The 18206-nt window shown below is 34.2% G+C and overlaps 1 protein-coding gene across 2 annotated transcripts in view; it reads left to right on the forward strand.

The window, feature by feature from the left end:
• The window catches only part of BRINP3 (BMP/retinoic acid inducible neural specific 3), a 406727-nt gene extending 388995 nt beyond the window's left edge, over positions 1–17732 (forward strand). For both annotated transcript variants that reach the window (XM_017859821.1, XM_017859820.1), the window contains exon 8: positions 16353–17732. In XM_017859821.1, the coding sequence (XP_017715310.1) occupies positions 16353–17469 (1117 nt within the window). In that variant the 3' untranslated portion in view covers positions 17470–17732. The remainder of the gene's footprint in view (positions 1–16352) is intronic.
• Positions 17733–18206: the final 474 nt, after the last annotated feature.

The raw sequence follows: 18206 nt of genomic DNA on the forward strand, positions 1-18206 counted from the left end.
TTTGCTACATTCTAAAATTTCCCCCTAAAACAAAGGTCTGTTATAAATATCGTAGTGGTTGAGAAAACTGAATGAAGTGGATTTATGGAAACTAAAGTGTACTGTTGGGAGCAAAAAGGAGAAGAATTAGGTCACAATTTTCAAGTACAGATGTTTCTACTTTGCTGAGAATTGTTTCTGGTATATCTAAGAAAATCTTCTTTAAATCAAATATAGCCAAGTTGTACAGAGTGCTTATTTGTACCTACTAAGTATGCTTATCACTTTATAAATTTTCTAAATAAATTTATTCATTCATTCTTTACCAGAGTTTATTGAGGACATAGGGACTATGACCATGAATAAGTGAGATAAAAATTCCTGCCATCATTGGACGTAAAATTCTCATTATGAGACACATTTAAAAACATAAAATGAAAATAAATGCAATAAGAAAATAAAGCAGAGAAGGATGATAGAGAGGGCTACAGTGACCAGATATTTTATACAAGATATCTATGAGAAGCCTCACTAAGAAAATATTATTAGTAGTTTAAAGACCTGAAAGTGATTAAGGAATAAATCGTACAGATATATGAGCAATGGGGTTCCAGAAATACAAAACAGCAAATGTAAATGCTCAGATGGAGAAGCAAATGTGTATTATTCAAACTAGTGAAGAGATCAGTGAAGCTGGAATGGAGTGAGAAAGTGGGAAAGAAATCCAGGTGAACTTAGAGAGTAGTGGGAAACCTAATTATATAGTGTCTTAAGAGTCACTCTGAGGATTTCCATTTGTGTATTAAATGAGATGATTGAAGGACTGTGATTTGAGACGTGATATGATCCTACTTCGGTGTCATATAATTACAATGTATTTAGAAGAGACCTGTATAAGTATAAATACAAACACATGCACACACAAACACACGCACGCACACAAACACGATGGCAAAGTTATTTCTAAAATATTTGGAGAGAACAGAAGATTATTGTTTTCCTTTAGATAGTACTACTAAGCTGTGACTAACAGACTTTATAGTTATTATAATCTAATTTATAGGTACTGATTTTTTAGGGGTTGTATTAGGCCATTCTTACATTATTATAAATATCAGAGACTGGGTAAAATATAAAGAAATGAGGTTTAATTGGCTCATGGTTCTCCAGGCTTTACAGGAAGCATGGTGCTGGCATCTGCTCTACTTCTACGGAGGCCTCAGGAAGCTCACAATCATGGTGGAAGGCAGAACAGGAGCAGGCATGCCACATGGTGAAAGCAGGAGCAAGAGAGGAATGTGTGGGGGAGAGACGCCATACACTTCTAAAGGACCAGATTCCATGACAACTCACTCCATTCATGAGAACTCTGCCCCTGTGATCCAATTACCTTCCACCAGGGCCCACCCCTAACACTGGGGACAACATTTCAACATGAGATTTGGGTGGGTGCAAATATCCAAACTATGTCACTGGTATAATGTCAGTATTTTTAGTGAAGAAGCATAGGATTCCTGAGGCTTCAGGTAGAACATAGACTGGTGAAGCTAGAAAGAAATGTAAAGATATTCTAGTAAAACCTAGCTGGTGTTATTAGTGAAAAAACTTATTCCAAAAGAAGTTAATATATCCTCAAATCACACAACTTTGGAGTCCCCAAACCATGGATTGGACAGGTCGCATTTCGTATCTCAAATCCAGCCATCGTTCTATCATGTTTGCAATATACTAGAGATATGCTCCCTGGTGTTTTTTTTTTTTTTTTAATAATATTAAAGAATTCTCCCCGGGGTTTTTTTTTTTTTTTTTTTTTTTTTTTTTTTTTTTTTTTTTTTTTTTGTCACTAATTGATGGAGGATTGGAGTAATTTGCTATTGTTATTTCAGCTTTCTCATTTATAAACAAGAGTATAGTTCTACTTAATTCTGACTTATTTTGACTCAACTCCATTTCTCAGTAATTCCAGATGTCTGGAAATGGGTTAATGTATAGAAACTTACTTAATGTCTCTTTAAAGGAGACACATGCTGTTTGTTTAACTAATTAGCATAATTCTGTGAAAGACTGGGATTATGGTCTTCTTTGTCCACATATATTTTAAATGGAGTGACCTTTTCGGCAATGGGACTGACAAGTTGTTTCAGAACTTTATGTTCCACAATCACTGCCCTCTCTAAATAAAGATAATAAACTGAAGTCATATTGAATAATTGTCCAAAGATGGTTAGGAAGAAGAAGGAGGAGCAACAGGAGAAAGTAAGGGAGAGGGAGGATGAGGAGGAGTGGGAGAATAATAATTAAACAATTGACTTAATTAACTATTAAGGATGAGGAGGAGTGGGAGAAGAATAATTAATGCATAGGGACTATGACCAGGATTATAATAATAATAAATTGATTATTGTTTTTTATTATCTTAAAATATTTAATTGGTAATATTTGTACATATTCAAGGTGTAAAATATAATTTGATATGCATATACACTGTGTAGTATCAACAATTATCACTAATTAAAACATTCTTCACCATCCATACTATACATTCACCCCCACAGTTTATTTTATAGCTGAAAGTTTGCACCATTCAATAATGCTTTCATGAAGAAAAGAACTACATCATTTTCTTTTAACATGAAGCCCTGTGCTTTGAATACTGAATTGAAAGTGGGTTTGATTTAATCCTGGGTTCTTTCCTAGGGAATGTAATGTTTCAGTACAATTCTCATCAAAACAACTTAAGGCATTGATATATGTGACAGGTTTCTTCCAATTTAGAGAACTAGGGAAATGCTGAGCTTCAGATCATTTACTGGAGTGATTTATGTGGGAATAAACTCAAATGAGGAATAAAATATTTCTTACAGGAATCCAAATACAGTTAAGAAGACACTAAAGAGAGACTTTTGATTCTCTAGAAAATGAAAAGTATGAATTAGATTAAAATTCAATATCTATTAATTTACAAATTGTTTTCATAATCCAAGACTGTAAATGGATTTTCTAAGCTTTTCAGTGCAAAAACAAAAAAGCATTGTGAAAGATATAGGCTATGCTACTTGCCTCCTGTGGTGCCATGGTCAAGGAAGTCATAATATACTAATACATAGAAATATTCAGTGATTTCAGTCTTATTTCAGTTAATATTCTATTATTATTTGACATTAGAATATATCCTCATAAATCAAGCAGATAGCCTATACTCTCAACATTAATTTGACATTGTTGCAGGAACAGTGTGATATGGATTGCTGAGGCTGAAAACACATATTTAATTTTTAAAAGCCTTTTCTTTACACGCCTCCAGGTTTTATCTTCAACAAGCACTAAAAAGCTTTCAGGTATATCCACTCATGCGTGAAACCTCCACATTCTTTCCCATGTTGTTACTACTTTTTTTGATTGTTGCACTAAGTTATATATTTTCCCTCTGTTTGGTGAAATAAAATCACCTGTCCATTTAGTCAATAAGCTCAACTTTCTCTTTCAGATTTTTAGTCTTTATATATATTTATTCCACAAAAGCTCAGAACATTTGGCCTGCTTGGCTTTCATTTTAGAGTTGCTAAAACAAGTTAGTTTTGAGGTATTTTCCTCTAAACACTTTTTTGAGACTTAGTATGCAAATCCATTCAAGTTGTTTTAGCCCTGGAACACTCCTCCAACCCTCCAATCTCCATTCACAGACAGTTCTTAATTTTTTTTTTTAATACAGAAAAAAATTGCTCCCAATGGTCTCTCAACTTGATTTCAGGGCCAACCATCCATTATTTACCCTCCCTTCCTCTAGTTTCCTTATGTTTGTGGTCTTGAAATGGCAAGAAGTCTCCTGCAGCTTGAGATCTCATGTCTATTTTCAGGGTGAGTAGCAGAAAGTAGTAGAGTAGGCCATGGCTATTGACTAAGGAATAAGAAGCAATCCAAGACTTTCCCACATTAGACTTCTGTTTGTTTCAGAACTGTGTAACATAGCTACCTCTAACTCTAAGGGAAACTGGAAAAGTTGTTTTATTTTGGCACATTGTGTTGAACAAAATCAAGTTTCTGTTAGCAAGAATAATAGACCTGTGAATATTGGATAGGCAACCAATGGCAAATAAAGCACCCATTCTTAAATTACATATCTCCTTGCTGTTTCTCACTTACTTCCTCAGATTCCCTTTGCACCTCACACAACCGGATACTGTAACACTTCAATATATATAAAGATGACCTATTAATTAAAAACAGAATGGAAATATCTTGAATAAATTATTTAAATAAGGAGGTGATTACCACCAAGTCCAAAGTAATTCCCTTCCTCTGTCCCAAGTAAAGTTCTTGGTTTTTTTTTTTTTTTGAGACTGAGTCTCACTCTGCCGCCCAGGCTGGAGTGTAGTGGCGTGGCGGGATCTCAGCTCACTGCAAGCTCCGCCTCCCGGGTTCAGGCCATTCTCCTGCCTCAGCCTCCCAAGTAGCTGGGACTACAGACAGCGGTCACCACGCCCCGCTAATTTTTTGTATTTCTAGAGGAGACGGGATTTCACCGTGTTAGCCAGGATGGTCTTGATCTCCTGACCACATGATCCAACTAAAGTTTTGATAAAACAGTGTAGTGTGGTTCATGATAGTTTTTTGACAGGTTTATCTTGTGCTAGAAGAATCATGGATTGTGATTCAAAGTGTTTACATAATAACTTAACTTTCAAAATCAAAGGCTACTTGGTTTTAGCCCTATGTCCATTCAGTTTTTGTAATTTTTTCTCATGGAATATAGATGTAACCTAAAAATCTATTCCTAATGGCTGCAAACATCAACTGAGGTGAGTTCACCCTTTCTTAGCTTTTAAGCTGGTTGAATAGAAGGTCTGAGATATCCTGATCCAAGTCACTTCAGAATTCCACTTATACTACAGAACTTCCACAGTCATCTGGCTTTTACATACTCTATGAAATATGTGTTTTAGTAGAGTGTACTTGACTAAACTGTAGAGAAACTATAAATATCAGGATGATATTAAGATGCCAGTGTGAGTTATATGCCCATGTTACTTTGCGTTCCTTCATCCAGAGAAAGTAGAGCAGATCATTTTTTTTTTTTTTTTCCAAAGCTTATCTGGGCTGTCTGAAATGTTTCAGGCAACTCTCACCTTAGAAGGGTGTGAGATTATAATTACCTAGAAAAATATATTTTCTCAATGTTTTTTTCACAATATTTTATGTGACCTTCTTGGGCTAGTAACATGATAGATAATAGAGTGATTGACAGCATGAATTCCAGCTCATTTTCCTAGACAGACTGTCCTGTAACTTAAGAGGTATCCGGTGTACCTTACTCTCCCTGCTTATAACTGGAGACATTTATAGCATTCACCACACGTATTGGTTGCAAAGACTAAGTAAGCATTAATATGCAAAAAATGTTTCATAGTCCATCATGTACATGGTGAGTTTTCTTTATTGTATTAGGGTTCTCCAGAGAGACAGAGCCAGTAGAACAGATATATACAGATATACCCACACACATATGAAACGGGACTTATTAGAGGAATGAACTCACATGATTATAGAGGCTGAGAAGTCCCACAGTTGATCACCTGCAAGCTGGAGAACCACATAATCCAGTCATGAGGCTGAGTCCAAATCTGAAAGCCTCTGAACCAGAGAAGCCAATAGTGTAACTCTTAGTCTGAGAGTTGAAGGCCTGAGAACCTGAGGGACTACTGGTACAAGTCTTGGAGTCCAAAGGCTGGAGAACCTGAAATTCAGATGTCCAAGGTCAGGAAAAAAAAAAAAAAAAAATTGTGTGCCAGCCCCAGAAGAGAGTGTGAACGAGTTTGCTTTTTCCCTGACATTTTGTTCCATCCAGGTCCTCATTGGACTAGAAGGTGTCTGCCCACACTGGGTGAGAGCATGTCTTCTTTATTCAGTCCACTGATTCAAATGGTAATCTCTTCTGGAAACACCCTCACAGGCATACCCAGAAATGATGCTTTTCCAGCTACCTGGGAATCCCCTAATCCAGTGAAGTTGATACCAAAACTTAGCCATCACATTGTATACTTGTGATTATTACTTTATGGTGTATATGAGGAATGTGTCAATAGGTTGATGACTCTGAATACTGGAGAGATTGTGACTCAGACCTCTAGTAAGTACATACTGAGGGTCTGGTAAACTATGTCCAGAAGGACTTTTGTTAATTCTTGGCTTGAAAATTATATATGATTTTATAAGGTCAAACTATATTTGTTAGAATAGGTATTTAATCTACATATCATATGTAAATATATGAAATTATGTAACTTTTCATATCATGGTTTTAGCAATTATTTACATATGATGTGGCTTTTTCTTTTGATCCTCCAAAGAATCATTTTAATATCAAAAGACAATACATGATAAAAGTAATACATGAATACAGTAAGTTAACATAACTTTGTAAAACAAAAATATCCAATACTATCTGACAGTCAAATGATTTCAAAGTAGATTTACTGTTCAAAAATTACATTAAAGCTGAACTAGAAACACTAAGGAAAAAACTTACGGATTTTCTCCCTGCTAACTGAACAGAGGAAGCTCTTCAAGTAACACAAATTTCTATCTTCCTGCCAGCTGATAAAAGGCTCTCATTTGTATTGTTGTAGTTTACCCCACAAAAGAGAGAACAGAGAATTTTTAATACCCATTTGATTTGTGTTGTTGCTGATATCATCCAAAGAGACTCATTTTTTTTTCCCAATCAGATGGTATTTTGGTTAGTGAGAAGTCTTTGTCAGTGAGGTGAAGGAGATGGTCTACATTTTGTATGTTTGTCTGGAAAACCAAGGATTAAATATTTATTTTCTATGTAGATGTGAGATAGTAATTTAAGTTAAATCATCATTGTTTGTTGTCTTATCTGGAAAAGAATGTGGCCAAAGATGGTTAGGCATACTAGATTGCTTCTGCCTTTAGAACAGTCATTTGATACATTCTGATTTTATTTTCTGCAAACATAATGTAATATTAAATTGTTAGAAAAATTAGGAGATAATACCTATGTACTCTTCTTCCTGAAAAGCAAAATCATGTGAAATAGGACCGTATTTTACTGTTTCTATTAGTATTTTAAATGAGCCAACTTTTAAAGTTATGAATTGTCATTCCTTAAAACATTGTATAAATTTTATACCAGCACGTGCACACACACACACACACACACACATATACACACACAATTTGCTTCTCTCGTAAAAGGTAACATTTATAAGGGCCATATAACCTATTATTTCCTGGTGATTTTGTGGCATCTGTGTTAATGCAGTTATGATTCTGAGTTCAGAATTTTATTCCAAGCACTAGAAAACGTTAATATAAAGCTCTTGCATTGTGAGTGTGACTTGGGTGACATTTTTGATCCATGAAGATCACCAATCCAGGACTCCCAGAAGGTGATATTATCTTGGTGTTTTTTGTTTTGTTTTGTTTTTTAATGGCCCAGTTTCTGACAACTATTCAGCTCCAGCATCTCCATCTACATTAGCATTTTAAAGATGACCAGTTTTGAAATTACATTTTAGTCAATCAAACTCCTGAACAATAATATAGAGTCTAGAATGCCATATTGTTATTTGATGACATAGCTGTTATATGACTTACAATACTAGAAATCAGATTATTATTTTGTAGATCATAAATTCATTTAAAAAATTCAGTGCCATAGTTATTTGATTTTCCCCATAAGAGAGTTTTTAAGAGTATTCACTGTTACATTTTCTTGCCAACATAAGTCCAGGTCAATTTTGATCTAGCAATTTTGTTTGGAGAGGTTGGGAGGAAAAGCACTTTGTTAGTCTCTAGGGATTCTAATGTAACATTATACATTTTCTTCTTTCTTAGGAGATTATATTCCAATTAGGAAAGCTAACACGTAGACAAACACAGATACTATCAGGAATTGTATATTTTAGTTGAAATCATAAGATAAGAATCTATTATATAACACCATATTGTTATAGAGGGCTGAATTACAAATACAGTAATATAGATAACAATTAATACACTGGTCCAAAAAAGTAAGTCATTGTAAGTTAGTTTGTTAAGGAAGATCATTTAGGGTAAGAAAAATTGAATTTAAATCGAACTGGCTAAGCAGAGGAAAAAGGACATGGTGATTCTGTAAAAGAAAATTCCAGGTAGTTGAAATTGTACATGACATATTTAGGAGGGTAACAAGGACAGATTTGTAAGTGTGGAAAATATGTTGAGTAATGACAGCTAGATGCTGTCAGAATGTAAAGGCTTCAAAGAAAATATTTTATTTAGTAATGACAACTAGATGTCAGAATGTAAAGGCTTCAAAATAATTTAGATTTTTATATGAAAGTTATTCGGGTATCATGCAACCAGAAATTGATCAATTTAAGTAGATTAGCTTGACAATACAAATCTAATAAAACTATTTTACAAAAAACCCTGCATTCAGGATTTTCAGAAACCAAATTCTTGCTTTAATTGAGACACAAAGGAATGAGCTGATATTCAGCATTGAGGATAACAATGATGATTGTAAAAAGAAGAAAAATAGTGAGGCCAGAGACATTTGGTTTCGAGGGATGCTAAATTGTACCACTTTTAGAAGCATACTGAAATTTCATTAAATTATTTAAATGATACAATTTCATTTGTTTTCAGGTTTTCAATGTTCAACAAGAAAAATTTATTGATTTGTCTTTAAACTGATGGGAAATTGGTCAGGAAACATATTTTAAAGAAAAACAGATATTATGAAAATAAGTCCAGGTTTTAAAATGTCTACCACTCACTGGGTAGTAAGACAACAATGTTAAATATATATTTTTAAAAATCCTTTACAACCAGGGACATTTCCAGTTTAGGTCTGCATTTGCTTTCTAGCTTCCTCTCCATCTTGTTAATTAATGTATTTATTCATACAAAATGTATATATAGTTTCAAATATTAGGGTCACAGATGAACAGATTTATGAAGGATGAAATGAAATGACCTTTTAAAAATAATATTATACTTTTAAATTCCTTAAAATTTATTGGTTAGATTTTCAAATTTGAACTCATAATGCAGAGATTTTAAGAACGATAAAGGTTTTGAAGGTTGTAATACAAAGATTTAAGCATAAACACTGTAAGCTGATTTAGGCACTTTATGATAATAAAATTGTGAAATAAACATATGGTATATATATACACATATATAATTGTTTTCATTATATATGTGCGTGTGTGTATATAATTGTTTTCGCTCACAGGATACAAATGATGTAGCTGGTTTGATAATAGTGACTTGGTGTAATGAATATTATGGGGGGGTAAATACCAGGATGTTATAAAAGAACATAGGAGAGGCCTTATTGCTCTTATTTGCAAAATAATTGCATGTATCAATATTCCTCAATCACACTAACCACTTAACAGCCTGAACTTGCCTATAATAATACTTTTAAACCTTTTATCTTAATATATGATTTAGTGAAAATATATTTCAATTGACAGTAATCTTTGATAGAAAATTGCATATGTATGCTAATTTTTAAAATACATGTATTTCTGGTAATTTTTTACTTCCAGAAAAGTAATTGTGTTTATCTTTGTGTGCCTCATGTTTCTTACTTTGAATGTTGATCTGTTTCTTTTTGTATTTTATGTTTTAAATGGAAGAGATATTTATCTATTGATTTTTTTAATTATATAATCAAATGCAGCATAGATGTGGGCAGAAAATTTCTATAGCTCTCTGAGAAGTAAGCAGAATTTTCTGTGCACACCACTTAACCAGATGAAGTAATAAATTATTTGAATTATATCTGTTCAGGATGATAAGAAGCTGTGATTCTGGAGAAATGGAGACCAGGGGATATATCTTTAGATCTGGCACTTACTAGCTGTTTGACCTTGGACACGTTCTGGTTATTTAAATTTTTTACAACTCGTGTGCTTATCTGTAAGTTAGGATAACAGACATACTTATATCAGGGAGTAGTGAGAGTTGGGACAATAAAATAATCCTTGTAATACTACTGTTCACATGAGAAAAGCTCAATGAATGTTAACATCAGCTAATATTATCTTTAAAATATAACCTACATCTTCAACTGCTTCACGCACTTATTCATTGCCTTCTTGCAAGCCAAAATTATTAGTAGATAATTGAATTCAGGTTAATAAAGTGTGTGCGTGTGTGTGTGTGTGTGTGTGTGTGCACTTTCTTGAGAGACTCAAAGTTGAGGGATCTTTGAAAGTGACGTTTCCTTTTCTCAGAGTGTAAAATTATTTCCAAGAGTGAAACTGTTGTGTGTCAGGAGTGTCAGCATGAGCCCTAGGCAGCACTGCCAAACCTGAGATGGCCAGAGCAGCAGTCAAGAGAGAGAAAGTGACAGAATTTTATTTGGCTTTATCTGTCTGTGACTGAGCTAATAATCAGCTTATGCTTGCTTAAATGGCTGTGGATGCCTAATTCCAAATTTATATTTAAAGTATTCATGTCTGAGAATAACAAATCTATGAAGGCAGAAGTAAAATAGCCTAACCAAAAAAAAAGTGCTAATCTTTAACTTCAAAAAGATTCTGAAATTATATTGTTTAGGTTTTAAAGTTTGGATCCACATTGCACAGATTTGGAGAGCAATAAAGGATTAGAAGGTTGGAATAAGGGACCTTTGAAATAAGATTATTACTGCTCAGAGCAGATTTAACCATGAGACGAGGTAATTGTTTTTCTACCAACATATGTTCTAATACTTCAGTGCAAAGCGCTACACATCTAGAATGTTTGTCCTGAATTTGAGCAATATTGTTTTGCATATTTTTGAGGGTTTCAAAAGGATCACAAAGAGGGCATACACAAGTATATTTAAATACAGTCTTGGTCATGTTATTAAAATGGTATATATTTTTTAAAAGGTGAAACACAGGGATATAGTGTAATATTATGCATGAGTGCATGAATTGTTGAAGAGGAAATGAAATGTTCCATCTTCTGAGAAAAAAAAGTGGCTATAATAAAGAAAATGCCTACAATATTTCTTTAAAAGATGATAGTGGGAATAACATTCATAATAATAGCAATAAGAGTTAACACGTATTTCCTGTTTATTCTGTGCACAGGCATTCTTTTAAATGCTTTACCTGCAATTGTGCTTTAATTGTTAGCACAACCCTATATTTAATTCCTGTTTTCCAGGTGAAGTAAATGAATGGGATTCAAAGTAGACAGTCTGGCTCCTAAGAAAATGGTCTTAAGCCAGTATAGTGTATTGTCACTCAAGAACCTAAATGTGATATCACAATTAAAAGTTATTGTATCTTTGATGTTGTCCTGCTATGGCAATAAATGACTGTTTTCTCTGAGGTTGTTAAGTTCTTCCATCTGCCCCCTCCCTCACTCCGTTATCCTGTGAAACAAAATTTTCAACACATATTTAAAAAATAATACTTAGATATTTTCCTCTGAGTTTGTCTTCATTCTAATGCTTAATAGATATGTAACCACGTCATTAAAATTGATAAGGTTCAATCATATTCAAATTTTAAAATGGGGTTAGCATTTACAAATTACTGAAAGGAGATGAAAAAAAAGTGACTGGCCCCAGACATGAGAGATGTTCACCAAACAGTTAGTTAATATTACTGGACCAGAACAGAAGTGATGTATTATGACAGGCTTTAGTGTATGGCTTATTCTTCTTATGTGTAAAATTTCTACTACAGTTTACAAATTTTATTGTACATAGTTGCCAGAGAACCCCAGAATGCATGTAAATTAAAAGCCATCTGCTGTTGTCCTCTTCTCTACAGAAGTTTCAACTTTTCCTTACCTTCTTGTAGACATATTCCTCCATATTGATGGTTAGCTGGTATTTAAGGAATCCCTAATAACAATTTTGGGTTGTTGATTTACATACACAATGGACCTTGCAACCTCTTTGTATACATAATAGTTCTCTGGGACTGCATATTTTAACTGAGATTCCTGAATCCTACTCCTAGAAATTATTATGTCTGGGGTGGGGCCCAGGAACTTGGTTCACCACTCATACCTAACATATTTTATGAAAGAAATGATCAAATCTTAAGTCGATTTTGTTTAAAACAAAAAAAATTTAGAGTCAAACACTTTATTCATGTTGTTTCATTATGAGCATTTACCAAGTGTAAGACTCTGTCGTAGGTGGGTTTTACATGTTACATCTTTTCATCCTGGCAATAGATCAGCAAGTGAAATCAGTTTAACACATTGGGACTCAGAAAGCTAATAACAGTCCACAGTCATGCAGAATCCTAATTTGAACAAATGTTTGCTTGAATTCCAAAGCCTCTGCTGAAGGTTAAAGAGACTAAGTAACTTGTCACAGGTCACAGGGTAAAGTATGGCTGTAAAGTCAGATATTCACACTCCTACTCTAGCCCTCTTTTGGAACATGTATAATGTGTATCCTGTGGAGAAGAGCAAATCTTAAATAAATGGAAATTATTATAATTTGAATAAAGATGACTAGAATAAACAGCTGTCTGAACATTTCAAACTAGTATGATTTCTCCATGATATAAACATTAATGGCCTTTTAGCTAATGATTGATTTTTCCAGTTACATTTTAAGTGAACTCTGGAAGGTATTTTTCTGCTCATAATTGTTTCACCTAAAATATTTTGAGGAATTATTTTCAAAATGTAAATTCTTCCGGATAGATTAAGATTTCCTATATCCTTGAACTGCTCCAAATCATGATATTTATCATGTCAATTGCTTTTTTAAAGTTTGCATTCTAGTTTCCTTCTTCTGTTCCTTAATAATCTATAGTTCCGTCACCATAATATATCTATCCTTCTCCTTTCCTTAGTTTCTCTCTGTCTTTTTTCTCCCTTCCTTTTTTCCTTGTTTTATTTAGAATGCTTACTGAAGTATTATAAAGCAGATGTCAGGAACATTGCCACATGTTTGATAAAAAACAGTGGAAGACCTACCTGCCACCCATGCAGTCACAATCCTTAGCCCAAGTAGACCGTAAATAGTGTGTCTAACTAATATGTATACATGAACAAAATGTGGCTTCTTTTATTTGTGTTAATCCTTAAGCATAAAAAGAAACAAAGTGGAAACACACTTGATACGGACTAATTTTGAATTGTCAGGACATTTGTCTCCAAAAGTCTTCTGAAGTTTTAAGATAAAGTAAGGGGAGCTAAATTTTACCTTGTTGGGTGGGGAACCAACTATGTGAAAATCCATTATACAATTCTGAAATGTGCTTAGTCTTTATTTTTGACTGCTGCTTTCACTAAGATGACACAAGGATTAAAGAAAAGACAAGTGACTACATGTCTTCTTTCTTGAAAAATCTATTTCGTCTTTGTGGAATGTAGTAAAATAGTAAAAGGTAGGTGCTAGAGGAAAAAGGACACAAAGGAGCAAGGAAGAAAGTCTACGTGCTATCTCTTTAGTCTCAGGGTACCAGAGCTTTGGCAGTATGCTGAAGTATCAATATTCATACATTCGAGCTGAAACCCAAGAAGCTGAAATCCAACAGCTGAAACGCTTTCCTTCCATAATGTATTTGCCAGACGTGCAAAGGATTGGAAAAGATGGAAAGCTGGAGAAAGTTCTTGCTTTTCTAAAGTGTCCAAATGATTCTTTCTACAGTGCCCTACTTTTGTGAGCTCTGTTTTTGCCTTAGGTCTATTCATTTCATTTTTTGTTTTCTTCTTATGATTTGGAAATGTGATTAGAGCTTACAGTGGGAAATGAGTTGGCTCAAGGAATTAATTCTTTGGTTTCAGGGAAGAAAATATAATTTTCATCTGAATAGGATGTATATTTTATGTAGTTTCTATTAGATATTAGATATACATATACATAAATAAGATATACATAGATATACATAAATAAGAACTGAATAAAGAAGCAAAAATGGGGAGGACAGCGCAAGAGAGTGATAGCAATGAAAAAAGGAAGAAAGAAAAAGCAAGGAAGGAATAAATGAGGAAAAATGTGATTGAGAAAAAGAATGAAATGGTATAAACATGTAAGTAACTGTAAATGATGAATCTGTAGTATTAACATCTGCATTCTAACACTAAATACAGAAATGATTAATCAACCTATTTTATACACCAGCAAAATAAAGCTTTTTGCACATATATTCTGTGGTGAGAAAACAAGGAACCATAGCAAGCATAACAGAGACACCTATATATTGACGTAATGTTTATGAAGTGCCAAACAGTCTCACATTTTTGTTCTTTCACAATACCCTGGGCATGCTTTTGGGATATTTTTTGAGATAATTTATCTTAAAAGTATCTGGAGGAATTCAAAAATGAATTATCTTGGTTCACATTATGCTGCTTTAAGAGAATGTCACAGAATTGGTCATTATAATGAACAAAAATATATTGGCTCAGGTTTCTGGAGTCTGGAAAGTCAAGATCAAAAGAATAGCATCTGGGGAGGGCCTTTTTGCTGCATCATCTGATGGCAGAAGGGCAAAGAGAGGGCAAGACAGGGAGCAAAAAGGAGCCAAACTTGCCCAATTATAAGAAACTAACTCCCAAGATAAGGGCATTAATCTGTTCATGAGGGCATTTCTCCAAGGACACATATTCCATTAGTTACTACCTCACAATATCACTGCATTAGCAACCAAGTCCCCAGCACATGAACTTTGGGAGACATGTTCAAGCCATGAATCTAACAGGTTTAAGATTTCAATCAGTGATTTTCAGTATAAGAAAGAATTAAGAGGAAAATGTTTTATGGTTGGCTTAGATTTGATTTACTTTTTTATTTTCTTCTGAGTATATATAATGCAGTTGCATTTAGAGAAGCTGGATAAGAAAGGTTTTTGCATGTTTTTAATTGTGCAAATGTCAAATAAAGTATTGTATTACTTTACTACGTGCTACTTCAGAGCTAGGATTTCCCAAGTGTATTAAATGTTCAGTTTAGGGTTTAAATTTCACTTAAAAATACACTTCTTAAGAAAATATTCCTTTGGCTAATCCATGCATGTTATTCAATATTCAATAAATATTAAAGGCTTGTTATCTCCTGGAATTCTACTGAGTACAGGTTATATAGCTATTAAAGAAAACATACAAGAGTTTGGCAAAAGGGTATTATATGTAATGAGAGAAACAATATAAATAAGTAAATACACAGTAATACAAAATCTTAAGCAGAAAAAGGCACTATGAAAAACAGTAAGCAGATATTTAAAGGACTGAGTGCAGCATATATATTTTGCAGGAAATCCCAAATGTATTAAATGTGAACACCAAAAAATCATAAGAATACCAAAAATAGAATTGTTGTGTATCTACTGTGAAACAGACACTTTGAAATATTCTAAGTACATGCATAGAGTTTGAACCTAACTTATTTCTCACAAAATCTCAACCTGGAAGATATTACTATTCCCATTTTTCACATGAGAGAACTGTGTGTTATAGATGCTGTGCAACTTTTCCCATAATCATACATCCAGTATGAGAAAGCAACAAACTAAAAACAAGGAATTGTGTTATTACAAGGCCATTGCTCTTCCTTCACTATTTTACTGGTTTTAAAACACCAAAATGGTTTAAATAACATGAGAAAATCGGAAAAGTGAGATTTGAAATTGGAATCATGATTAACCTGATGAGAAAAGAAAAAATGTTAATGACTCAAATCAAACACATTAAACTAACACACTTACCCCTTATTGAAGGAGCTTGTTGATTTTAATGAGATATTTTCAACTATTTTCTTGAACAGCCTGTAAGAATAAACTCAAGCATGTTTTAATAATATGATCTTTTTGAGTGGGTACTTGTTCTTTCAATGTTGATGACAACCCTAGCATCTAAATACACTGATTGACAATTTAGAGCTGTTTGTTTTCTTTCATTTTCTTTTACTTTCTATTCATGCTTCCTGCAACACTAGTGGTCTATGAAGCTAAGAGTAAATGAATGAACAATCACCATTTATATGCTCTAATTTTCCTACAGATATTTTATGCTAAAATCACTTACCTTTCTTCTTCCTGATATTTCAAAACAATGATGACCTATTTTTATCTACAATCATCTTCCATGTGCACTAATGAGATAGCATGAAATCTCTTTAGAAGATATCACATATTAGAAACGCATTGCAGTTCAGATCAAGTATAGCTCTAATCTTGTTTTGCACAGTGATAAATGGAATATACACACACGTGTGTGTGTTTGTATTATATAGTCTAATTATAAGTTCTATGAATATTTTATTTCATTTAAATTACTGGCTGGAGATAACCTGAAGAAATAATAGTGAAGATTTCTGAGCTAAGGTTTACTGCAGTACACAAAATATCTTTGTATTTATGTAGATTCGTTTTGTTTTGTATTTCTAGAACCTCAACCTACTGGCTTACTCGCATCCAATCTTTTCTCTACTGCAATGAGAACGGCCTCCTAGGCAGCTTTTCAGAAGAGACACACTCGTGCACGTGTCCGAACGACCAGGTGGTCTGCACCGCGTTCCTGCCCTGCACAGTAGGAGACGCCTCCGCTTGCCTGACATGCGCACCAGACAACCGCACTCGATGTGGCACCTGCAACACCGGCTACATGCTCAGCCAGGGGCTCTGCAAGCCTGAAGTCGCCGAGTCCACCGATCACTATATTGGCTTTGAAACTGACCTGCAAGATCTCGAAATGAAATATCTGCTGCAGAAAACGGACAGACGAATAGAAGTCCATGCCATTTTTATCAGCAATGACATGCGCCTCAATAGCTGGTTTGATCCCTCCTGGCGTAAGCGGATGCTCCTCACCTTGAAGAGTAATAAGTACAAGTCAAGTCTAGTCCATATGATTTTGGGTCTCTCTTTACAGATTTGCTTAACTAAAAACAGCACCTTGGAGCCAGTGTTGGCTGTTTACGTCAATCCCTTCGGAGGCAGCCACTCTGAGAGCTGGTTTATGCCTGTGAATGAAAACAGCTTTCCAGACTGGGAGCGGACTAAGTTGGACCTCCCCCTGCAGTGTTATAACTGGACATTAACTCTGGGGAACAAATGGAAGACATTTTTTGAGACAGTACACATCTACCTGAGGAGCCGAATCAAGTCCAACGGCCCCAATGGTAATGAGAGCATTTACTACGAACCTCTGGAGTTTATTGACCCTTCCCGGAACCTGGGCTATATGAAAATCAATAACATTCAAGTGTTTGGCTACAGCATGCACTTTGACCCTGAAGCAATTCGGGACCTGATTTTGCAGCTGGACTACCCCTATACTCAGGGATCCCAGGACTCAGCACTTTTGCAACTACTAGAGATCAGAGACCGTGTAAATAAACTCTCCCCACCTGGTCAGCGTCGTCTAGATCTTTTCTCCTGCTTGCTTCGTCATAGACTCAAGCTGTCTACTAGTGAGGTGGTGAGGATCCAATCTGCTCTTCAGGCGTTTAATGCCAAATTGCCAAACACAATGGATTATGACACGACCAAATTATGTAGTTAACCATAAATGTCAAGCACAACCCAAAATCTTGAAGGAGTTTTTACAGTGCTTTTGTGGAACAGTTTATGTTTGGAAGAGTAAATTTAAATTGTCTTTTCAATATCTGTCTTATATCAGTCAATAACATTGGATGGAAATTTACACACATGAACTTGCTGACAATGAATATATTATACTGCAGTTTTGGTTTATGAATGAAATAAATACTGACACCAGTCTAGAAGACATTCTACTTTTTACAATAAATTTCATTTGTAATTTTATATGTTCCGTGGCAATGCTTTTGTGCATTACATCCTCTAGCGGGAACATAAAAAGATACCAATAAAATTTTGTAGCTGAACAGTTATTAAAAAGAAGTGCTGTGGGATTCTTTTTTTCCATGAAATGAGTTCTATTTTGGTATAGTTTGTTAGAACCTGGGGAAAATTCACCAAGACTTTTAATGGAAACATTTGAAGGTCTCTTTCAATTATCTTTATGGAAAACCCAACTAGATAGGATACTTACTATTGTTTTCTGTTTGTTTGGTTTTTGTTTTTTTTTATGGTTAACAGAACAGCGACAGTAGTATGTTTATTACCTGTATTTAGGAAACCAATACTAGAGACATAATTATAATTAAAGTATTCAGATAAACTAATTCTTAAATATCAGAACATTTTGGCAAACATACAAAAAAATCAGTGTGATAATAAGGTATATCATGGAGAAAGCAAACCCTTAATTTCCTTAGC

Source organism: Rhinopithecus bieti, unplaced genomic scaffold, assembly GCF_001698545.2.
Source record: "Rhinopithecus bieti isolate Rb0 unplaced genomic scaffold, ASM169854v2 scaffold_51152, whole genome shotgun sequence".
Lineage (NCBI taxonomy): Eukaryota > Metazoa > Chordata > Mammalia > Primates > Cercopithecidae > Rhinopithecus > Rhinopithecus bieti.